The sequence below is a fragment of the Martes martes genome (assembly GCF_963455335.1).
Source record: "Martes martes genome assembly, chromosome: 16".
Classification (NCBI taxonomy): domain Eukaryota; kingdom Metazoa; phylum Chordata; class Mammalia; order Carnivora; family Mustelidae; genus Martes; species Martes martes.
This window is the reverse complement of record NC_137904.1, coordinates 20,488,193-20,512,804: the sequence shown is the minus strand read 5'-3', so window position 1 is coordinate 20,512,804 and position 24,612 is coordinate 20,488,193. Positions and strand designations below refer to the sequence as shown.

At 50.2% G+C, this 24,612-nt stretch overlaps 1 protein-coding gene across 2 annotated transcripts in view; it reads right to left on the bottom strand.

Moving 5' to 3' along the window:
- Positions 1-24,612, bottom strand: part of SLC43A2 (solute carrier family 43 member 2) — a 39,181-nt gene that overhangs the window by 4,443 nt on the left and 10,126 nt on the right. For both annotated transcript variants that reach the window (XM_080825764.1, XM_080825765.1), the window contains 8 exons: positions 23,971-24,026; positions 22,988-23,064; positions 8,238-8,330; positions 6,680-6,813; positions 6,392-6,594; positions 5,774-5,920; positions 3,027-3,165; positions 1,534-1,663 (listed from right to left, as the gene is read on the bottom strand). In XM_080825764.1, coding sequence (XP_080681890.1) covers positions 1,534-1,663; positions 3,027-3,165; positions 5,774-5,920; positions 6,392-6,594; positions 6,680-6,813; positions 8,238-8,330; positions 22,988-23,064; positions 23,971-24,026 — 979 coding nt within the window. The remainder of the gene's footprint in view (positions 1-1,533; positions 1,664-3,026; positions 3,166-5,773; positions 5,921-6,391; positions 6,595-6,679; positions 6,814-8,237; positions 8,331-22,987; positions 23,065-23,970; positions 24,027-24,612) is intronic.

The following is a 24,612-nucleotide window of genomic DNA, read 5'->3' as shown; positions in this document are numbered from 1 at the left end:
CGATGGAAGCATTTACACCGTGGAAATTGGCAAACACTGAGTAAAGGCCCCTCCCGCCTCCACCGAGAATCAGTTGTTCCATATGTTATAGACACAGCACTACATAGGAGGTCATTAATCATGACTTGATCTCCTGCCTTTGCTGACCTGAGGCTTGTGCCCAGAGATCTCTGTGCCTGGTCACCCAGACCCCATAGGCAGCTAGTTTTCCTTCTCCTCTCCTGAGGAAAGCTCAGCTTCTCCAAAAGGTCACCACTGGCAGGTTGAGCAAAGGTCTGAGAGGCACTTGTAGATGATTCCCAAGAAGCATGAGAGCTGGCCATTTTGCCACCAGGACCCTTTGTTTGTCCTTTGCACACAGTCCTGCCATCCTGCTTAGCAGCCAGGACCTGTTCCCCAAATGTGGGAGGTGGAGGGGGCACTGCTCTCTACAGTGTCGAAAGAGGGCTGTGCCCGACTGTGCATGCGCACACTTGTGAAGGCTCCCCCTTCCCACTTCAAATGTCTGATTGCCTCTTCAGAACTTCTCTTTCAATGAGAACTAAGTAAAACAAAAAGCAGGTGACTAACCCTACGGAGCATGGCCCCCTGATCGGCCAGCCTTGTAGAGAGTCGGCAGCTCTCTACCAGGAAGCTGGGAGGGCACCAGGGATGCAAGGACGCTCTCCCAAGCCTCCGATGGTTTACTGTGGTCTGCACAGACAGTGTTGGCACGGATACGGACACGTATCACGGAACACCCACAGGTGGTGCACACCTGGGTATTCAATGCACTTCAGCACATGGCCCCTTGTCAAAAGGAAGAGACTCTCACTTTCCTTCTGGACCTGGCCCAAGATACTATCTGGACTGGGTTAACCCATGTGGCAGCAAACCATGTGGTCACTTATGACCCTTCAAAGTTCATAAACTTGGGGATTGACTCTAGAACACTTTCACGGATCCAAGGGTAGAGCTGGGCAGGTGACAAATATCTACTTTGCTCCCAATCTCTGCCAAAAGTCAGGTTTCAAAAGCATCAGAAATCTTACAGAAAGGAATTAAGCTTTTGAACACGGATGCCAAGTGATCATCACTGCCTTTCCCACTCTCTGCAACACCAACACTCTGCAGACACTCTTATACCAGAGAAGCAGATGGTCCCACCAAGGCCATAGATTGGCTAGAACTCTTTGGACACATGCAAAACCAAGCAGCCATACGACTGCCCCATGTAGTTCCAGGAAATGGTATGACGGTGGTGTTCATGGTATGCAAGATCCCAAAAGGCCATGAAGCACGATATGCTCTCATAGAAAAGAGTTTTCGGTGAAAGGCAATCCCAGTTTCATTTAGAGCTCACCCCCAGCATCAAGCACAGAGCCCAGCAGGTAAGAAACCCTTGGTAAATAACAGTGGGCTGGTTGACTGCTTGGTTCGATTAAATGAATGAAAGTCACCACTGTCTTTGTGGATGGCTTCCATGACCCATCGTGTACCTTTAAGTCTCACCGTCCCATACCCCACCTGGCCTCTCCTTTGCCCCACACCCACCTGTAGAGGCAGGTTGGGAATGAGGCAGGTCACCCCAAAGCCCACAAGCAGCAGGTTTGTGAAGGCGAAGGCCCGCATGGCATTGGTGACTTTTTGGATCTGCCGGTCTCGTTTCTTCTTCGTCTCGCCTCTGTGGAGATAAGAGCACATGCTGGAGCTGAGGGGTCCCTGGAGGAGGGTGGGCTCTCCTAGGAAGTCAGGCTTCAGGAGTCACAGCCTGTGGACATCGCAAGACTCCGAGACTAATGCAAGCATGTCTGAGGGACTGCCAGGGCTAGACTGGCACTCGGAACACTCCCATTGCACACTCTTGACTGAGCGTGAACCTCAATGGAGAGGTCGGCTACGAGAATGTAGCTACCAACACACCATACTGCTTCAGTGAAGGCCAAGCACGAGTGATGGCGAGGCAAAGAGCGGAGTGTGCCCAAGTCAGGATGTGGCAAAGCCTCATTTCACCGACATGAACTGGCTCCAACTTCACCCAAATCCTGCAGGAAGCTCATGATAAGCCAGATAATAAGTCAAATAAGGGAGGGAGTGGATTTCCCCTTTGGGGGCAGGAGGGGGTGAAGGAGAAACAAATATGCAGCAGATGGAACCGGAATGGGCACAAACAGTCTCTTGGCTCTAGGACCTGACCTAGATAACAGAGCATTCTCTGTAATTATTTCCTTGTGAATTCACCATTACCGATTCCAGGCCCACCGCCCACACAGATACCCCACGGATAACTGTTCAACATCCAAGGATGAATGCCAAGTGCTGGAGACCTAGGGGTGTCCCAGGCCCACCGCTTCCTCACTATGCGACCCCCAGCAAACTCCTCAAACTCCTCACTTCAGTTCCCGCATTTGTAAAATGGGTATAACCTTAGTACACACTCATAGAGGTGTTGTAAGGCTTAACTGAGATGCTGTGTTAAGTGTTTGGCCCAGGGCCTACAGCAATCAACAGCTGCTTATTATATTAAGGTGGAGTCATGGAAGACGGCACTTAACTCATTCTCTGATCTTGGAGCCCAACCCTTACAAAAGTGGGGCTCCAGTACCTTGCTGAACCCCGACAACGATGCACAGATCCAGGAACGCACACTGTGGGTAGAGCAATGTACCCCTCCCACGGAGGAGAGCCAACCTTGACCGTGTCGGCATCGCTCAGCCATCGTGGCGCTCATCGGAGTGCAGGCCTCACAGCAAAATGGCCGGACACCCAATGTCTGCACACAGACCTTCCTCCACTTCCTCCCCTTCTTTCATCCAGCCCAGTGACATCCTACCTTTCGAGTACCAAAGAATCTTCATAACGAAGCAATACACTTAAATGTGGGCTGAGCCCTGAAAGTGAGAGTGCCTTAAAGCCCTTACGAGCAGTTCTGGGCGTGACCTGCTCTCACCTCTCCTGCTTACTTCAAAAGCTAAGCCACCCACCCTATCCCTGCCTCACAGCAGACTTGGGATCCAGGAGCTGGGGCCCAGACCCTGTCTACGCACTGGTTGGCATCTTTCTCCTCAGGCTCCTCTGAGGCATCTTCACACTCCTTCAGCCTCCAGTCCATGATGTAGCCAATGACAGGGGCCGTCAGCAGGCAGAGCAGCTGGAGGACACCGAAGATGGACGTGTAGAGGCCAACTGGGGAGGAAAATGGGCTGTGTCAATGGGGTGCCCCATGAAGCCCGGAGCAGGGGCCGGACAGAGTCTGAGACTTCACAGACCCTCCTGTGGTCTTCCACAGACCGCCCCCTGGGTCACTGCGGGCCTTGAAGAGAGCCTAGACACTTTAAACTCTGAAATCGAAGCTGGAGCAAGAGGCTGGCACCCCATTCCCTTCTCTACATCTTCTGCTTATTTCCAAGAAATGGCTAATGAAATCTAGTATGTCACAATGACTTCCCCGAGAAGCTCCAAGAAGCATCTATGACTTGGGGACCACAAAATTACCAATGCTTGGGACTAAGGCTTCATGTGTGACTAGCTGTTAGTTTTCTGCCTCTAGAAATATACCAGAAGGCTCACTCATTGGAGCTCTGATGTAAGGGCTCCAATCTTCAAAGAGCCTTCAAATTATGACGGGGATTTTTTTCAGGCAAACAGAAGCGGAGTTGACTGCCCCTTCCCCCACCCACAGTCCTGGCCAAGAGGGATGTTTTTTGGTAAAACAAAGACTGTCTGGAGGAGATGTTGCAGTGTTCTCTGACAATCCTGCTGCTTACCAGTGGCCATCACTGCATCAAGAAAGCAAAAGGAAAAAAGCAGAAAGGAGAGAAGTTAGGAGCAGAAATCTCAAAGGTTGTTATAGGGAAATGTTGGGGGTGGGGTGGGGGTGGAAGCAGGCTAGCTCTGGGCCCAGCACACATGCCACTTCCCAACAAGATCAGACTCTCAGAGCAGCAGGGCGGGGGAGGGGGGGCGGGGTTGGGGGGGGAGCCAAGCTTGAACCAGGCTTCTGGGAATGGAGGCGGGTAAGCCCCAGCACAGGCATCAGCTGGGGGCTTCCTGTCTGCTGAGGCCTCAGTCACGTGCAGCTGGGGCCTCGGGGCCTCGTCGCAGGCAGGCTGGTGAATCAGGCCCATGGTGCCTTCGGAGCAGCAGGATGGGGAAGTGGTGTGCGTGCCAATGGCTCAGCAAACCCGGCCCCTCAGGAACCCTGCTCTGTCAGTTCCCTCCTACCAGCTGGGCTCTCTGAGAGAGGGAAGGGAGGGCTGGAGAGGGGCAATGCATCCACCCTGACCCCGCCAATGTATGTCTGACACCACAGGCCTCCCTCAGAGACCCTGCATTCCACCAGCTCCCTGGTCCTAAGGCAGTCCCTCGGGGAACAGCCGGCTGGGGGTTGTCGGAGGCAAGAGCTCACAGGAGCAGAACGGGGAAAACCAACGCCCTGTCAGCTACAGATTGAATTTCCTGGCCCAACTTTCTCTACTTCTTGAAATTGACTTTTTTTTTTTTAATTGACTTTCTGAATGTGGGAAACAGTTGGGAAAAAATCCCTCTTCGGCAGCAAAGGTTTCTTAGAGAACTGGAGTAAAAGTCCGAGACTCAGCGGCTGGGAGATCTGCCTTCCCCAAGCCAGTGCAGGCCCTTCCCTGAATACTCCAGGGGTTTTGTGTCTCCGGGCCTGACTTTGTAACAGAGGCTGTTTAGACACGATCGATCAACTTTCCCCAAAGCGTGGCCCACAGAGTTTAATGAGTGTTACACAGTAAAAATGTTCTGTGGTAGAAATCTGGGGACACATCATCAGACAAAGCTAAAGAGCTCACTCTTTCCTCTGGAGCTGTCTTAGGGCCTTCACTGTGTCAGAGCTCATTACGAAATTTTCCAAAGGCACATGACAGCCCGTGCTTCTCCACTTTGCTTGGTCGCAGGACACCCCTTTCCACAGTGGAACCAATGCTGTCTGGGTCCCTTCATCATCCTTCCCTTTTGTTAAAGCTCGATTTCTCGCCCCCTTTAAAAACTGTATTTGACTCCTTGTGATGCCTAGTGTAACCTCCCCTAGGGAAAAACAATTAAACCAACAAACAGTTGCACACCAACGGGGCTGGCAATAAAAAGGATTTACTGACTGTTTGTCCCGCTTGGGGATGACTAAAGCTGACTCAGCTCAGGCCCTGAGGAAGTACTGATTCTCTTTGTGGAATCCAAACCTCTAATCAGCTGGAGACCTTGTGTACTGTTTTAGAAAAGTGGCCATGCGGTATCACCTCTGTTTACCAAATTTAACAAGCCTGGACGGGATCACCCACACCAGGAAGCCTCCAGCCTGCCCTGCATGCTCAGTTCAGCGGGCAGGTCCGGGGGCGGAGCGGGGGGGCTGCCCCTGGGCACATGGCCTCTCCGCAAGCCTGGCCTCCGGGTTCCCCAGGCAGGGAGGTGCTGGACTTTGGGTCGGCCTGCCCGTCAGCTGAAGTACCCCCCATCCTGCACACTGTTTTCATTGGCGAAAACGCAAGTCACTGGTGCCCCTGAGGCAATGGAAAACATGCGCCCCACACCCTGAACACATGTGTTATTTCCGTCTTCCTCCCTGCTCCCTGCCCAAACCAGGACATTCTAATGGCAATGGGAGAGAAGCAGTGGGGCTGGCCATGGAGAAGCCTTCTCAGCCTGTTGTTTCCGGTCCAGCCCGACCTAGCACCTCACAGGTGGTGGGCCTCCCCTCTGGTGAGAGAGGGTCCCCACCGCTCGCCAGGTGCCCTCTCGGGGGACCGTGCACCGGGGACCGGGGGCCACCTACCTACGTCCTGGTCGCCGCTGACCAGGAACTTGAGGATGTTGTTCATGGCGCCCATGTAGAAGATGAGCCGCAGCTGCGTGATGCACATGGTGAGGAGGCTGAGCAGCAGGATGGGGCTGAACACACTGTGCATGAAGGAGGGCGCCGCTGTGGGGGAGAGCGGCGGTGCTCAGGGGGGCCGCGGCCCGCAGCCCTGGGGCCACAGCCCACCCACCGTCGGGGGGCTCAGCAGGCCGTATGGGGAGTCCTGGTTGGCCTCCCAGATCGCCCCGTGCTGGAAGCAGGGATGGGCCTGCATGAGGTGCAATGCGTGGGCCCTGGACTTGGGCCACCCGGGTGTGGGAGCTGAGCTGGATGAGCTCCTTGCCCATTTGGGGCCTCAGTGTGCTCATCTGTAAACCCTGGTGCAGGGAGCCGCCTGCCCTCTGGGGACGCAGTGGCAGTTGCCTGGGACGGCACCCACAGAGCCCTCGGTGGCTACTGGCCCCAGGAAAGGGGGCTGGGGCTTCCTGGTCGGGCTGGCTGCCTCTTCCCCAGTGCTGAGGTGCGGGCATGGGCGCGGACCCCCCTGGTGACATCCTAGGCAGGACTTGAAGGTGAGGGTGGTGAGGTGGGTACCTGCAGCGTCCGGCTTGCACTTGACCTCCAGGTCGATGGTGGACAGGCACAGCTTATGGCCCTCCTGCAGTGCTGCCTGCTCCTTGCTGCTCCTCATGGAGCTGCCCACGCTGAGACGGCGCCCCACCGTGGTCACCTGCTTATAGAACTGCTTCCCTGTGATCTTGTGGTCAAAACCCAGCCAGCTGAACTTGATCTTCACCCTGGAGGCCACAGGACAGTGTCCACCGGTGCCCCCCAGGACCCTGGCCAGGGAGGAGGTAAGGGGCAGACACCGTGTCCACTTACGAATAGTCCATGTCCTCTGGCCCTGGGAAGGGCTCCAGGGGCCAGTTAAAGAAGCAGTTGAGGAAAACCAATCCAGAGCAGCTTGCCCAGACCACAAGGATGATGATGAAGGAGACACCGAAGTCATAGATGACCTGACAGGCACAATGGGGTGGGCACAGGGCCATGGGGCAGAGTTAGCAGAGGGAAGCCAGGCGGGTGGGCGGGGGGCATTTTGCAGCCCTCCTCTCTCTGCACTGAGCTGAGTGAGAAGGCACAGCCCTGCCAGCCCGGGGGGCCGGTCATCAGATACCTTCATTCCAATAATCCCAGCTTGCCAGGGCACTTCACTAACCCTCTGTCTCTCCAACTCGGGCCAAATGCCACCTCCTTGGAAAGGCCTTCCCTGACTGCCCCCGTCACTGTCACATCACTAGTTGCCAGGGAACAGCCCTGGCTGAGATTATGGACTTCTTGATTCCTTTCCTTGTCCCTTATTAGTCTGCTCCCTGAGAACAGGAACCTGCTAGCCTCGTCCACTGACAGGCCTTGAAGAGTGCCCATGGCAGATGCCAAAAAATACTCCAGGAATAAACAGATGATGTCTCCCTTTGCTCCTCTGTGAAGTGAGTGGAACACTGGCATGTGCCCTCCTGATGCTGTGGTAGGGGCTGGCAGGTGGGAAGCCTACTGAGCTTGAGTGTGCTAGCTGTTAGCTGTTGTGGCCACTGCCACCGTTTATTTCCAACATGACAGTCCCCAGTGTCCTGGCAGACAGCTGCCCCAGCCCCCACTCCTGGGGAGAGGAGATGGGGAGCAGGGCAGGGCAGAGGCAGTAAGACAGCAAGAAGAGGTGGAGGCGGAACTTGGAGGCCTCTCCACACTCCAGAAGTGTGAGAATCCCTAGAAGGCTACAGGATGGCCGGCCCCACCCCCTCCAAGCGCCTGGATTGCCTGGTGGCCAGCCCACATCGTGACTCCTTCTCCTCATCTATGGCCTCCCTGCCCTGCACTGCAGGAAAGGGGATTTGACTTGTGTTGAAGCCAGAGGTGGGAGAAACCACTCTTGAAGCCCGGCAAGAGCAACAGTATTTGGGGTGGAAACTGGGAACTGATGGAATGTGAGGTGTTTGCTTCCTCCTGACCCTGCCGTGACTTCCATGGGCTCAGAATCCTGCCTGGGAGGGAAACAGCTGAACCAACTTAGCCAAGAGCTCCGCTCCAGCCAATGGGGAGTAACAGCCCAGTAACAACAGGGCGGCCGGGGTGGGGGGGGGGCGCTGACTAGAGACAGACTAACTCAGCCTTTTTTCTACCACAGCCCAGAGATGGCAGAAATGCAAAGGTGGCCTGCGGTAACGCCCTGCACCATATGCTTGAATATTCCCTCCCCCACAGCCTGGTGGTTTCCTTCCTCACCCCCGTGGTGCCCAGGTGCATCCTCCCAGGTGTGCATGGTGCGGGAGGGGCAACCCCGGCTCCCACAGTTACTGCAGTCGTCAGAGAAGGTTGAAGGAGCCTCAGGATGGACCTCAGCTCAGACACCAGGGCCAGAGGGGGAGGCTGGCCACATCCTCACCTTGATTCCAGGGAAGGTGACTGCGGATGAGGCATAGGATCCAATCATCAAGGCAATAAACGTGGACCGAAGGTCACCAAACATGTTGGGTAGCTGAAAGACAAGAAGCGAGGGGACCCGCTGAAAGAATGGGCAGTAGACTGGTAGGGGGCAGTGGGGGAGGGAATCAGGGTCTCTTCAGCCTCCATTTCTTATCTGCTCTCCTCCCTGGGTCACTGAGGGGCAGTAATTACGCCTCATTGGAAGCTTTTCTTTCGGAACTGAGCTTGATAAGGAGGCCAGATGAATGCTGAGCTCCGACTCCGGATGTAAAGAGAGAGCTGTTAGACTTCCTGGCTGGTGACTGTCCCTCCTCTCTTCAGGCACAAGCCAGGGACCTTCCTGTCTTTGCAGGGTTTACACTGAGCTAGCAGCGAGCAAAGCTGGGAGCCTCAGGCATCCTTCAAAGGGAGCAAGCCTGTTAAAAATAAGAATCTATTTGGGGATGAGAGTGTCACTGTATAAATAAAAGTATCAGCGTCCCAGAAGGACCAGATGTCAGCAAAAGCTGCTTTCGGTTCTGAGACAGCAGGCTTCTGGAAGGTGCCAATCAGAAATCTGCAGTTCCCTCAGGGCTGACAATGGGGCTAGCCTGGGATTCCTGCTTCTTAATTTTTAAGTGCAAGGAGGGCTCTCCCTCTCCAGGTGATGGGCACCTGAGAAGACCGATGGCAAGGAAAGACTCAGTCTGTCTTCCCAGCGAGGTCCCCCTCACACCTCACATCAGCTCACTAACAGCCTGATACAACTTCAAAGCTAACCCCCTCCCTGTCTCTCCCACCCCGTGACTCCACACAAACCAAGGCATGGTAAACGCGACAATGTATCACGGATTCAGACATTGGGCAAAGTATATCCTCCCAAACACCCAGTTCATAGCTGTCTCTCTGGCCTCCAGAGAGACTGCCGCCATGTTGGGCGGCTCTCCCATCTCATGCCCACGGCGTCTTGACCATTGGGGATCACTCTCTGTGTAGCAGTGCCAACCTGCTGTTCATATGGACTTCATCTATGCTCTCCCATTTCCCCGGAATCATACTGGTTTTCTTACTCATGGAGCACTGCTGCCTGCACAAGGGCATCCACTATTGCTGAATGAAGTCTGAACTTGGCTATTCCTGCCCCTTGCCATTTCTGCCTGTTTGGCCCACAGTAAAAAACGAGGAAAGGACACACGGCGCCTGGGTGACTCAGTCGTCAGGCCTCTGCCTTTGGCTCAGGTCGTGATCCCAAGGTCCTGGGATCGACCCCTGCATTGGGTTCCCTGCTTGGCAGGAAGCCTGCTTCTCCCTCTCCCACTCCCCCTGCTTGTGTTCCCTCTCTGGCTGTGTCTCTCTCTGCAAATAAATAAATAAAATCTAAAGGGAAAAAAAATGAGTAAGGGACATCACCAAAATGAAACGTTTTTGTGCTTCAAGGAGTACCACCAACCAAATAAAAAGACAATACACAAAAAAGAGGAAATTTCTGCAAATCATACATCTGATATGGGATGTGTGTCTAGATGCTATGTCTATAGATAAAGAACTCCTGCAACTCAATAATAAGGTAAGCTATTTTTTTTAAATGGGCAAAATATCTGAACAGACATTTCTCCAAAGAAGATATACAAATGGCCAAAATATACTCGGTATCATTAATCACAGGGAAATGCAAACTGAAACCACAATGAGATACTGCTTCATTCCCACTAGGGTGGTTATAATTAAAAAATCAGATACTAACACACACTAATGAGATTGCACAGGAATCAGAAACCTCATCTGCTGCTGGTGGGATTTTAAGATGGTACATGGCCACTTTGGATGAGAGTCTGGCTGTTCCTCAAACAGTTAAACACAGAGTTAATTATATGACTTAGAAATTTCACTCCTAGGTTTATACCCAAGAGAAATGAAAAACGTATGGACTCACAAAAACTTGTATGTGAATGTTTATGGCAGCATTCCTCACAATATCAAAAAAGGGCAAACAACCCCAATGCCCATCTGTGAGTGAATGGAGAAACAAAATGTGGTCTATCTCCACAATGGGATGGTATTCAGGCACAAAGAGAAACAAAGCACTGATACACGCTGCAACACAGATGAACCTTGAAAACATTAGGATAGGTGAAAGAAGTCGCAAAAGACCACATATTGTGTGATGCCATTTATATGAAACGTCTGGAATGGGCAACTCCATAGAGATAGAGAATAGATGAGTGGTTTCCCAGGGCTGGGGTAGAGGAAGCTGGAAATAAATAGGGAGGAAATGCTAGAGAATGCAGAGAAATGCAGAGATTCTATTTGGGTGATGTAACTGATTATGATGATGACTGCACAACTCTGAATATACTAAAAGCCACGGAATTGTATATTTCAGGTGAATTGTATGGTATGTCAATTTGTCTCAATTTGCTGTTAAAAAATACATGAGTAAGGGGGCGCCTGGGTGGCTCAGTGGGTTAAAGCCTCTGCCTTCGGCTCAGGTCATGGTCTCGGGGTCCTGGGATCGAGCCCCGCATCGGGCTCTCTGCTCAGCGGGGAGCCTGCTTCCTCCTCTCTCTGCCTGCCTCCTGACTACTTGTAATCTCTCTCTGTCAAATAAATAAATAAAATCTTTAAAAAAAAAATACATGAGTAAGATATGTTAAGATGTTTTGGCATCCTGGGATTAAACAGGAACATGAATAAATCTATAGTATATGGCCAATAAACCATTTTATGGCATGGGGCCAGGGTGGCCATCCAGGCTTCCCCCAAATTCCTAGCACACAAAGAGCTCTTCTTCCAGCCCTCACATAGAGTGGACCCTCTGTCCACTCAGCCTTCTCAGACAGGGTCTAAGGAGGAGAAAGAGCCTAGAGAAATTCCCCCCAGCAGGAAACAGAGGAAATGTGCCATGCTCCTCTGTGCTCGGGGAACCCTGAGGCGAAACAGAAAGGTGCCGGTCTCACTCTGCACATCCGTTTCCCAGGTACGCTGTGGTTCAGAGGACTGCCTTGGTTCCTGAGTTCACATATTTGGGCTGCCCTGTGCTGGCTGATCCAGTAAGGCAGCCTTGTAGGGGAGTCACTTCTGGGAGGCATTCCGCCTCAGGGAGAATCCAAAGATTTATTTTGCTTATATGGAAGGAGCGAACCATTCCAATTGGGGATGCCACTCCAGTCATAGGAAATGAAGGAAGAAAGGGGTCAAATGGGCTTGGAACCCAACCAGAAGAGCAGATAGAGGCCAAGTGCCTGGTATAGGAAAGGCTACTTGGTACAAAGTCAAGCCAGAAAAACACTCTTGGTGCTGCAGGCACCTTTGGGCACAAAGAACATCTCCAACTTTTCACAGGGCTGGGAATACTCTAAAAAGGCAGACAGCTTGCTAGCTAGCTAGCCCTTTTCCTTCTACTTTCTTAAGCTCACGATTGCCTTAACCCTAACCTAGGACAGAGGCCAAGAGAACAATGGACTTGGGGCTAGCAAACAACCATGGGTTGTTTCTTTATTTAGGGGTGCCTGAGATCCAGGACAGGGAAGAACAGGAAGCTGGGAAAGGACACTGATTTCCCAACGGCCCACTGATGAGGCCCTTGCCTTATACCTAGACAAGGACCGGAGCCTTTCAGCTGCCCTCCTTGCTGCTTGGCTTCTCCCTCCCTACAACACTCCTAGCAACACCAAGAAGATTCTTCCCAGTAAGTTATTTTGGTCAACAGGGGGATTCCTAGGAGGCATAGAGCCTCAGGTCAAACCATACTACTACCCAGCCTTCTGACCGACACCTACATCTTGTATTTAAATTAGGACTATTTTTCCTGATTAGAAAAGCAATTTATGGGGATGCCTGGGTGGCTCAGTCAGTGAAGCAGCTGCCTTTGGCTCAGTTCATGATCCCAGGGTTCTGGGATCAAATCCCACATCGGACTCCCTGCTCAGTGGGGAATCTGCTTCTCTGCCTCCCACTCCCCCTGCTTGTGTGCGCACTCTCTCTCTCTCTCTCTCTCACAAATTAATACAATCTTTTTTTTTTAAGCGATTTATGTTCATTGTAAAACATCTGAAACAAAGTATGCATAAAGAAAGAATAACATAAAAATCACCCTGATATAGTCAATGTTACCATTTTGATATATTTACCTTTAATCAGTTTCCTACAAAGACCTGTAACTTTTAAATAAAACTGGGATCATATGCTACATATTGTTCTACAAAATTTTTCCCTTTTACTTGATATGTTTTCTTTTTTCTTTCTTTAAAAAATTATTTAAGGGCACCTGGGTGGCTCAGTTGGTTAAGTGACTGCCTTCAGCTCAGGACATGATCCTGGAGTTCTGGGATCTAGTCCCGCATGGTGCTCCCAGCTCTGCAGGGAGGTCTGCTTCTCCCTCTGACCTTCTACCCTCTCATGCTCTCTTTTACTCAGTCTCTCTCTCTCTCTCAAATACATAAATAAAATATTTTTAAAAATTATTTAAGATTTTTAATTATTTTTATTTTTATTTTATTTTTTAAAAATATTTTATTTATGTATTTGAGAGAGAGAATGAGAGAGAGCACAAGAAGGGGGAGGGTCAGAGGGAGAAGCAGACTGCAGAATCATGACCTGAGCTGAAGGTAATCACTTAACCAACTGAGCTACCCAGCCACCGTTATTTTTATTTTTTAAAGATTTTCTTTCTTTAGGGGTGTCTGAGTGGCTCAGTCAGTTAAGGGTCTGCCTTCAGCTCAGGTCATGATCCCAGGGTCCTGGGCCCAAGTTCCACATTAGGTTCCCTGCTCACCAAGGAGCCTGCTTCTCCCTCTCTCTGCTTGCTGCTCCCCCTGCTTGTGATCTCTCCCACTCTCTCTCTCTCTCTGTGAAATAAATGAAATCTTTTAAAAAAATTAAATAAAAATAAATTTTAAAAAGATATTATTTATTTATTTGAGAGACAGCGTGTACATGCTAGCAGGGGAAGGAGCAGAGGGAAAGGGACAAGCAGACTGTGCTGACTGTAGAGCCCCACGTGGGGCTCAATCCACAACCGTGAGATCATGACCTGAGCCAAAATCAAGAGTCGGCTGTTTAACTGACTGAGCCACCCAGGTGCCCGTTTTTATTATCTTTTATTTTTAAGTAATCTCTACACCCAGCATGGGGCTCAAACTCATGACCCCAATGTCAAGAGTCTCATGCTCCACTAACTGAGCCAGCCAGGTACCCCTGTAAATGTTTTCTTAGTATTCACCTTCAACATAATTTGTAATGACTGTCTGGTATTTCCTTATCTGGATGGTCTACAATTTATGCAACCATTTCTCTGATGTTGGAACTGAGGTCCTTTTTAATTAACATTCTTAAAGATAAACATACGTGTACATAGCTATTATTCCCTTAAGGTAAATTCCCAAAAGTAGAATCATTAGGCAAAAGGGAATACACACTTTTAAGTTTCTGTGGTATTCCATGCCAAACTGCCTTCCAGAAAACTTACACCAAATGGTAATTCCCACCAGCAGCATAGCAGAGTGTCTATTTCACAGTATCCACTCCAGCACTGTGTGTTATCATTATTTTTAATATTTGCCACTTTACCAACATCCTTGTTTTATTTATCTTTATTATTATTTTTTTTTACATTTTATTTATTTGAGAGGGAGAGAGTATATGAGACAGAGATAGATCATGAGCACAGGACAGAGGGAAAGGGAGAAGCAGACTCCTTGCTGAGCTGGGAGCCCAAGCAGGACTTGATCCCAGGACTCTAGGATAATGACCCGAGCCTAAGGCAGATGCTTAACTGACTGAGCCACCCAGGCACCCAACACCCTTGTTTTAAAATCCATTTCTTTGTGTATATAAATGAACTGAATCAATGCTTGATACTTGCTTCAAAACAGTCTGGGTGGTGGGTGGAAACAGTAACAAAGCAAGGCTGGTTATGAGCTGATGACTGCTGAAGTTGTAAGATGGGTACACAGAGATCATTATACTATTCTCTCTAATACCACATATATAGAACTTATTCCATGATTTTTTTTTAAGGATTTTATTTATTTATTTGACAGACAGAGATCACAAGTAGGCAGAGAGGCAGGCAGAGAGAGGAAGGGAAGCAGGCTCCCCGCTGAGCAGAGAGCCTGATGCAGGGCCTGATCCCAGGACCCTGAGATCATGACCTGAGCCGAAGGCAGAGGCTCCAACCCACTGAGCCACCCAGGCGCCCCTTATTCCATGATTTAAAAAAAAAATTAAAAAAATTTTTTATTTATTGATTACTAATGACTTTGAACACTTTCTACAATTTTTAAAATCAGTAATTTGGGGAAGCCTGGGTGGCTCAGTTGGTTAAGTGGCTGCCATCGGCTCAGGTCATGATTGCAGGGTCCTGGGATCGAGCCCTGCATCGGGCTCTTTGCTCAGCGGGGAGCCTGCTTCTCCCTCTGCCTGCTGCTCCCCCTGTTTCTGCTCTCTCTCTGATAAATAAATAAATAAAAATCTTTTAAAAATACCAGTCATTTATATTCCTCATTTGTCTTTTTTTCCTGTGAAGATATTAGCCTTTCCATAAGGATTTTATACAGGCTTTTCATATATTAAAGAGTCATAGTTCATCCATGAACTGCAGGTATGTTTTCCTAGTTTGTCCTTTAACTTCCTCTTAGTTCATCGTGGGTTTGTTTGTTTGTTTGTTTTGACCAATACAAGTATTTAAATAGGAAGTCAAAATGTGTGTCAGCTTTTAGGGTCTACCTAGCATTTCAGATGAAACCTCTGAAAAGAACATCAAGGGTGACTTTGGCCAGTGAAATCCAAAGTACAAACATCCCAGCTATAGTCAGTGTGTGGTAGCAATCGCAGAAGAAGAGGATGTCCCTAAGGACATTAATTATTTTTTAAATGTTAATACTAATTGTGTTTTATCCTTTAAGCTGCTTCCTTCCCTTCCTCCAAAAGCTGCCATGCCTGCCAGGAGATTTCCCCTATTTGCTGTGCCTAGGAGCAGCTTGATTAGAGAATTTTCCTTATTATTAAATAATAATATATAATAACAGCATAATTATATTAGTATAACATATGATAATAATAATAAATTTTTAATGCCTACTACAGGTATTATCTTAAAAACACTCAAAACAACCTTATAAGGTAGGTGTAATTTCTTACCCTTACTTATTGGGTATAAAACTCAAGGATTAAAAGCGTCAAGGGACTCCCCCAGACCAGTCAGGATCAAATCTGGGATTCAAAGCGGGTCAAGTTTCTGCATTGGGCAGCATTGGGCTACTCTCCTCTTGGAAACCTCAGTTTGGTCTCCAAGGCAATTACCCTCACCTCTCACCTTCTATTTGTTCCTGATTAAGCTTTCAGTCTGCTCTCCCACTAGAGGTTTTCCACATCCCTTCTGATGCTCCTTTGGGACCTGCCAATGGTCCGGGGCTGCACCTTCAAATGGACTTGCATTTGCTCTAGGCTTTCTCCTCTTTCATCCTCGCATCTGTCTCCTCCTCCCTCCCACCCTCCCCATCCTCCTGCCTCCAAATAACCTGCTCTGCACAGGGCAGCTACTCTGAAGCCCTGGTGATGCTCCCATGATGGCTGACCACGGAGCAGAGTGCCCTACTGTGGACCTAGAGGGCTGGGTGGAGGGGAAGAACCAGCTGTGCTGCCAAGTAGGAAGCCAGACCCACTGCTACAGTGACAGATGACTGGGGAAAACACTCAGGAGGGGCAGCTTCCTGATTCTGGCTTCACGACTGCACTCACAGGTGGGGAACACAGGCCCCTTCCTCAGGCTCTGGGTGCTTCCCATAGCCACTTCAGCTGCTTCTGCAAGGGCCAGGGCTGGAACAGGCTTGCGGGGCAGAATCCGGCCTCTCCAAGCCGGCCTTGCTTGCTCGGGGATACAGTGGTGACTCATTCTCAGCCCCTCAGCCGCCCTGTAAACAGGCTCTTGCTGTGTGACCTTCCCAGAGGGGAAAACAGCAGCTGCAGGGAGCACCCGCCTGCCCCCCCCCCCCCGCCACCCCGTCCCGAGTCCTGGCCACGGAACAGGGCTCCTGGACAAGAAGACCCAGAGGCCTGGGCTGCAGGATGGTGACGACAGGTTGGCCTCCTTGGAGGACCCTCTCTAAGATGCCTCTCTACTCAGGGGCCCCCACGACAGTCCTTGGCTGGCATGCAGGGACAGAAGGGCCACCGTGTTTCCCCTCACACTGAGTTTGCAAATCCACGGTCTCCCAAGCCCACCAGGTGGGGACATGCCCTGGGCCTCAGGGAAAAGCCACAAGGCCCCTTCCAGAGGTGAGCCTTGTCCAGAGGTGGCTGGTGGACACACCCAGAGCTCTGTACAACCTGTATAGGCTGGGATCCACGTACCAGTCTGGACAAGCAAACTCAGCAAAGCTGGGCTATTTCCTAACCCCAAACAACTGGGCAGCTCCAAGTGCACATTGCCAGGAAAAGGTCCTTGTAGTCACCTTTCCGCTCCACTGCTGCAAGGGGTGGGGAGGAGGGACTCCACTCCCGAAACTACCTCGTTCGCCTTCCCAGCAGGGTCCAGCCCTGCTGATGCCTCCACTACATTTCCTGTTCACCCCTGGACGCTGGACGTGTCACATGGTAAAGCAAACTCACAAGGGAAAACACCTTCTGATGTGAATTTTTCCCAGGTCAATGGCGATCAGCTGGCTATTTTGGGTTCTTAAGACACAGGATAGAAACCAAAAGGCAGAACTGGCTCCAGGCATGGGGAATTGTGTTCGCCTCTCACCCAGGCTCCCAGAGGGCTGGCTGGGGTGCTGTGGGGATTGTCTCCTGATTGTGGAAATGGGTTGGCCAAGCAGAAATACCAAACTCCCACACCTCCACCCCCCCGCCAGGGCACATGTGCTTCCTTGCTGTACCCTGATGCCTTTTCTTCATCTCTTCTCAGTATTTGAAGAAGGCTGTTTATTTTGTTTTCATCAAACTCTGGTCCCAAATCCCACGGGACCATTTCTTCCCCAGATTGAAAGTCAGACTTGAGTGAGTCAAATAGGAAAAGTCCACAGAGAAATTTTTCACTGAGGACCCTGACAACATTTTGTAACCACTTCTCCAGGAGGTTTCCAGCTCAGAACTCCCTGTCCCACCCACGTGGACGGGGGCTGGGGGTGGGGGGCAAGTAATGAAGTGGAAAAGATGCATCCACAATGTTGGCTGCATCGGCTCCCATCTCCAAGCAACCCCAGGCCGTGGATTGCAGGGTGGCGGCCCAAAGACACCGCCTCAGCCGCCGGCCAGTGTTTGCACTCCAGCCAATGAAGCGAGTTAAAGGGTTGTACAAACGTTAGACACTGGGCAAACAGACCAAAGTGTGCTGTCCAGATGTCCAGCAGGGAAGCTGAGGCTCTCTGCCCCAGGGAGTGCTCTGTTCCCATGGAGCGTCACCCTCCTCCTCCGAGCCTGTCTCATGGCCCAGCTCAGACCCTCTGCTGTGGGGACCTGGGAAAGGCCCCTGACTGGCAGGCAGCCCATCTGGCGTGGAATCCCGTCTTGCCCCTCTGAGCCTCCCCTCTAGGGGCAAGGATCACCCACGAGTACAGACCTCTCAGGCTCCACTGGCTATCTCGCCCCAGTCTATGGGGAGAAAAGGCATTCTGCCAACCCAGGGGCCCCCCTCCACCAATGGGGTGACAGCTCACAGCCCCTGGTCACTTTATTTATACCACAGCTCATGCAACACAAACCTCCTTAGAACTCAGAAAGTCCCCAAATTAAGGTTTCCATGGCAACACATTCCCCCAGATTCCCAGGTTATCACATAGTGATTATCTAATGCCCCAAAGAAGTTGTAGGAGATTTGATTTAGGGAGCTCCTAAAGGCGACCCTGAAGACTCCTTTGTCCCCCAAATTAGAACATGGGTGGGAGACACAAACACAAAGTGCCATTGTGCGGCTAGCCTGGCGTCTTTGGGAGCCAATCCTGACCGTTCTACTTTTTAAAGGCCTGGGCTGTGTCAGAACGAGATTGGGCTCTGCTCAGCAGAAGCCTCGGCCAGCCCTAAAACATTGCCCAAGAGCTCCAGCTCTGTCCTCGCTGACCTGCTTCTCATTCCCCTTTTGGGGTCTATTCTGGAAAGGAGAGCCATGAGAGCCCTCCTCTGAGACCCTGTTGGACAGGAGAACACCACTGAGATCCCCCAGGCCGGGGCAGCAGTGGAGGGGGAACATGACTTTAAAAGTGCTGAGGGAGTTGGTCCATGTACACAGAAGGGGGGATCAGCAGGAGGTGGGGTGAGGGAGTGGGTGTCAGCCCCTGCTTTCCTGACAGGGGACAGGAACTGAGCAGCTTCTTGGTGCCTCTAGACCAAAGGGTGTGAAGCATCAGATAACATATATTTTAGGTTTTGCAGGCCAGATAGTCTCTGTACAACTACCTCACTCTGCCCTGAAGTACAAAGGCAGCCACAGACAATAGTAAACAGTAGGCATAGCTGTGTTCCAATGAAACTTTGTCCACGGGAGCGCCTGGGTGGCTCAGTGGGTTAAGCATCTGCCTTCGGCTCAGGTCAGGATCTCAGGGTCCTGGGATCGAGCCCCAGTAGGGCTCCCGGCTCAGCAGGGAGCCTGCTTCTCCCTCTCCCTCTGCCCCCCCACCCTGTTCCTGCTCCCACACGTGTGTGCGTGCGCGCTCTCGCTCTCTCTCTCAAATAAATGGATAAAATCTTTGAAAAACACAAAAAACAAAACTTTGTTTATAATCCTCCCCCCACCAACCACAGTTGGCAGCTTTTAGGCAGCAGGCATGAGCACTGGAAGCCGAGTGGGGTAGAAGGGCCCACAGGGATCCCGGGGCCAAGTACAAACAGACCCATCTGCAGACCCACCTCAGAAACAGCCGCAAGCCCTAGCTAACCAAAGGACGACTTACAACTGGGCACAAGTACCAAAAAAGGAAAATTCCACATATTCTCATACCTCCTCACTCCCCACCTGAACCACAGCCCCCAGCACTGCCTCCTGGCAGACAGTCTGCCTCCCTGTCCTGCTGTCCTGCCCATTGCTCCCCTGCGGTATGTTCAATAAACTTCTATCTCCTTTGTTCTGCCTTGGGTGAATTCTTTTACCACCAGTCCCTCCCCAGCTGGGTCGCCCCACACCTACCAGTGGTCTGGATTTGGCCTGGGGGCAGCAGTTTGCTCACCCCTGCTCTAGAACCAAGAATGGAGACCTTAGGAGACAAGCCACCAGGCTCCCTTAAACAGATCTCTGCTAACCAAACCCTTTAGGTTAACAATGAGATGGTCACTGTGTATCTTGTGTACCTTTGACTCCCAGTGGGACAGTGAGGAGCTAATGGGAGTGTTCCTACGCAGTGCTTTTGACCTTCACACAGACCTATTAGAGGCTGATGAAAGCAATAGAGCCACAAAAAAAATGCACCAGCACGTACACAGTTTGCTTGCATACAATCTCAAGGGAAGTACAGTCTACCTTAAGCTTATTCATGATCACCCGAGGCCTAAAAACCCTAGGGTAAGATCCCTTGCTCACCCAGAAAGACAGCGAATTTGTTTTTATAGATGAAAGAGTTCTTACAAAACACTTAAAAAAAAAAAAAAGATAAACAGCCCTGTAGAAAAACAGACAAATCACACGAAGAAACAATTCACAGAATATAAATGACCACAAAAAAGAGGTGGAAAGATGTTCTGTCTCACAAACAAAGAAAAATTTTTTAAAAATCATGGTTATACCATTTTCACCAGATCAGACTGGCTAATATTTAAAAGGCTAATAACAAGGTCTGGGGAAGGGGTGTGGAGAAAGGGCCACTCTCATCCATGCTGGTACAATAGTATTAGGATGGAACCTGTGGGGAAGGCCAGCAATCCCACTTCCAGGAATTTATTTTACGGAAAGGTATGTACAGGGGTGTTCCCTCCAGCAACACCATAAATCGGGAAGACTAGAAACCATCCCAAGTGTTCATGAGCAGGAAACTGGTTGAGTAAATTATGGTATATCTATATTATAGAATAACATAGAACTCTTTCATAATGAGGCGGAGCTCTAGAGTTTAAAATAATGGTAGATTTCTAGGTACCGGCAGAAAAACATGTGAAAAGAACTAAGTAAAAAAGGCAAACTGCTAACAGCCTGTTTTAAAAAAAAGAGAATAACATTGGTATATGCAGATTTACATTCTAAACTGCTGAAGGTGTGCTTATAGAATTTTACAGCGTATACTTTATATTCCTAAAATATTGACTTCTGAAAATAAAAACACTTTTGTCTATAATCATAAAAAAGGAATCCAGAAATCGAATTGTTATAGGCCTACTAGCCTCCTCTAAATGTTCCTTGAAAACTATAAGCTCATTCTTTTTTTTTTTTTTTTTTAGTAGTCTCCATACCCAACATGGGGCTTGAACACACAACCAGGAGATCAAGAGTCACAAGCAAGCAGGGGGAGGGGCAGAGGGAGAGGGAGACAAACAGACTCCAGGCTGAGTGTGGAGACTGACGTGGGGTTCGATCCCAGGACCATGAGATCATGACCTGAGCCAAAATCAAGAGTCGGACACTCAACAGACTGAGCCACCCAGGTGGCCCCTGCCAAAGGCTTTCTTAAAGGTGATTCATGGTGTGGTGGTTTTTACCCACTTGTCTTCTACTTTATTACAATAAAACATCTTTCTTCATCTCAGAGCATAAACTCCTGACATTCAAGGCCCATCTCTTTTTTATCCCTAATTTTATCCCTAAATTCTGCCATAATGTAGGCACAGCATGACCAAAATAATGGGAATGATGCCAGGTTTTTAATTTTCATCTTGATGAAAGAGCTGGTCATTTTCATGCTGTCAAAGAACAAACAGAACCATGACTTTTGTTTCACAATTTACACAACTTAGTGGGATTTGTGTACTTTGGATAGTTCTGAAATATTTCTTACTGTTTCGACATCTGTTTTCCCCCAGGAATTTGAGAAGGAGGAGGATACATCCATTTAAAAAAGAAATCTACCTGGTTAAGAAAATAGAAGTAACATACAAAAGAGTACAAAGTCAATCTCCCTCATATCATAGAGGGCAAGGCTGCCAGAGTTCCCAGAGATGCACATGTCACTCACAGCCCTGTGTCATCCACACCTGTGTGTCACCTACGTCCAAAGCATACCACATACACAGCCCCCGCTGTGCCTTTCACACCTAACATAGAGTTCTCTGAACTTTCCATTTCCATGGGCTCCCACCAGTCATCCCTTCCCACCAGGACAAAGTTAACCAGGCAAAGCACAGGAAGGGGCAAAAGAAGAGGCACTGGGCCTGCCTGGGCCTGGCCTCGGGCTCAGGCTCACAGCCTGCAGGCAAGGGGTCACACAGATGCCAGCACCTATCTGAGCTCCTTCCAAGAAGACCGGCATCCCCAGGGCTCCCTCAAAGCCAAACAAGCGCCCCTCAATAGCAGGACTCCTGACTCTTAGTGGAAAGGGACATCTGAAACCAGAGGTCCCTGCAAATTGAGATGGCAGGTACCACGTCATAAAAATGTTTGTCACAGGGAAACTGAGGCAAGCCAGACTTTCCTGTCAGACAGAAATCTCTCTGAAGAGTGTAGTATTCTCACTTCTTTCCCACTGGCCAGCTCTGAAGGGCCAGCCTGTAGAGAGCTCCCTTCATCCTCTCAGGGAAGACATGTTTGGCCTTCTTTGACTGACTTTTTTCTAACAACCTCTCCCACCTCACAAAGAAGCACATTCTGTGGTATTCTGCTGCTACAGATAAGGTGGCACACTGGGGCACCTGGGTGGCTCAGTCGTTAAGCGGCTGCCTTCAGCTCAGGTCTGGGATCGAGTCCCACGTCTGGCTCCTTGCTCTGCAGGAAGCCTGCTTCTCCCTCTCCCACTCCCCCTCCTTGTGTTCCTTCTCTCCTTTTTTTTTTTTTTTTAAGATTTTATTTATTTATTTGACATACAGAGATCACAAGTAGGCAGAGAGGCAGGCAGAGAGAGAGGGAGGAAGCAGGCTCCCCGCAGAGCAGAGAGCCCGATGTGGGGGCTCGATCCCAGGACCCTGAGACCATGAACTGAGCCGAAGGCAGAGGCTTTAACCCACTGAGCCACCCAGGCACCCCTTGTGTTCCCTCTCTTGCTGTCTCTCTCCGTCAAATAAATAAAATCTTAAAAAAAGAAAAAGAAAAAGACAGGGGGGCACTCAAGCATCCCAAGAAAACATCTCTCTCTCCAGGGTGGCGGCTCCCTGTACCCTGGCATTCAGTAAACCACGAGAAGGGACAGCCATGTACACCCTTGAATTTTTCATTCCATTCTGGACAAAGGCAATGGTTCAGGGTGAGGAGATTCCAAGGGATGGTTGTTTTTAGGTGGCACTGTTAACCAGAGCCACCATGGGAAATGAGAGAAAAGAAAGTGGGTGGCAGCTTTTTTCTCTCTACTCCTGTCTTCTCTGGGCACATGGCTAATGAGCTGGCTTCCTCAGCATGTAAGCCAAGGTCAGCAGGCAAGGAATGGGCCTGCTCCGAGAGCCGAGCTCTGCTGCCTTCAGGCCTACCTAGAGAACCTCCCCGGCGCAGGAGACTGTGACTGGCTTTGCTGCCAGGCCACTTCATCCCCAGCAGTCCTCTCCTGCTTGGGATGTCCAGGCACAATAGGCAGATGGAAGGCAAGGAAACTGAAGCCAACAAAAGCTGCCTCAAATTCACAGAGCGAGGACTGAACGAGAGATCTTTAAAAAATCAATACTTACTGTTAATGAAGTAAAAGTCATGCACATCCCACCAAAGCCATTCAGAGCCAGGGAAACGAAGATGAGCACGGAGAGGGCTGTAAGGAAATGGGAAGCTCATCATCGGGGAACCACAGCTGAGCTTCCGGGAGGCGAGGGCCTGGCCCAGTGCCTCGCAGGGAGCAAGCGGAATGGATGACAAGCCATCTGGGGTTAGTGATGGACACCTGGGAAGCTGGAACAGCCTCTTCCTTGCCACCCTCCTCTTGCCTATTTTACAGACTGGGTTCCTGAGGAAGGTGTAGCCCCATCCCCTTTTCTCCACTAACCTTAGCAGCAAGCCACAGGCCTAAAGAAGCTGCTTTCTCCGAAAAACAAAAATACAGGTGCTCAAAATTTAGTGGATGAGCCTGGCCAAGATTTTGGCAAACTTCAAGTGCTATTTTGGTGTTTGTTCTGAAAGTCCTTGAAGCAATGGCTCTACCTGAACAGGGCTGGGGACCAGCTGGATTCTAAGCCATCATTTTTTTCTTTTTAAGTAAGCGCTATGCCCAACATGGGGCTCGAACTCATGACCCGAGATCAAGGGTTGCATGCTCTTCCAACTGAGCCAGCCAGATGCCCCAACTTCTAACCCATCTTTATAGTGCTGGCCTGGGCTGCCTCAGGGGACTCAGCTCCCAAGTTATGCACACACCCCTCAGCTGGCCTGGTTCTAGAACTCAGGTTGGCATCAGGGAGGGCATCGGGGTCTGGCCTGGCTTGGTGATGGGATGGGAGTATTGCACACCCCAGGAGCTTCTCTCAGACGTCTGTCTGGAGTGACCACTGTCTTACCCAGTCCCCCATTTAAGACAAGTGACAGGGTGAAGGCTAACAGGCATCCCCTCTGACTTGAGCAGTGAGCCCCAGGCCTGGCATGGCTAGAGCAAGCGGGTCTGCGAGCACCTCTGGGCACTCTCTCCCTAGTCCCTGACCAAAGGGTAGAGGAAAAGCATACTCACAGTTTGGGTTACTTGCTCCATAGGCAATCAGCAAGCAGGAGACAGCAAAGCAGGCACTAAAAACAAGGAGAAATAGTACATTACTTATTATTACTGTTGTTATTAATGGTGTTCTTTGGAAGTATTTACTATGGGTCAGATGCTTCCAGAGAAATCACATACATTCTCTCGTTTAATTTAACAATTCTGAGGAGTACAACTGGCTCCATTTTACTGATGAAGAAAATAAAACAAAGAAAGAAAAAACCACACATTCTCACAAAGTCTCATAGCCAGCAGCTGTCTAAGCTAGAATTCAGGGCCCAAAGGCAGATCTGGTGAACACCACACTACACTATACCCTCCCATCCTCAGACTGGAGAGGCCAGGGTTTTGAAGTGAGTGGGCACGACCCGTTCCCCAGTTTCCTACGCCCGCTCTGCAGAGGAGCGGCAGTACCCCACCAAGCATGAGGGAGCTGAGTGGCAGCTTCCGAATCCTGTCTGCTTAGCTCCATCCTGGGGACCAAGGCCTCTTTTGCTCCAAGGAATGAATGAGACTGATCCTCCACCCATTCCCTTCGAGGTCACAGAGCTCACCCATTGCAAACCACAGCCCTGCAGATGATCATTTCCAGCGGGACTGGTCTGGGGAGGGCTGTGG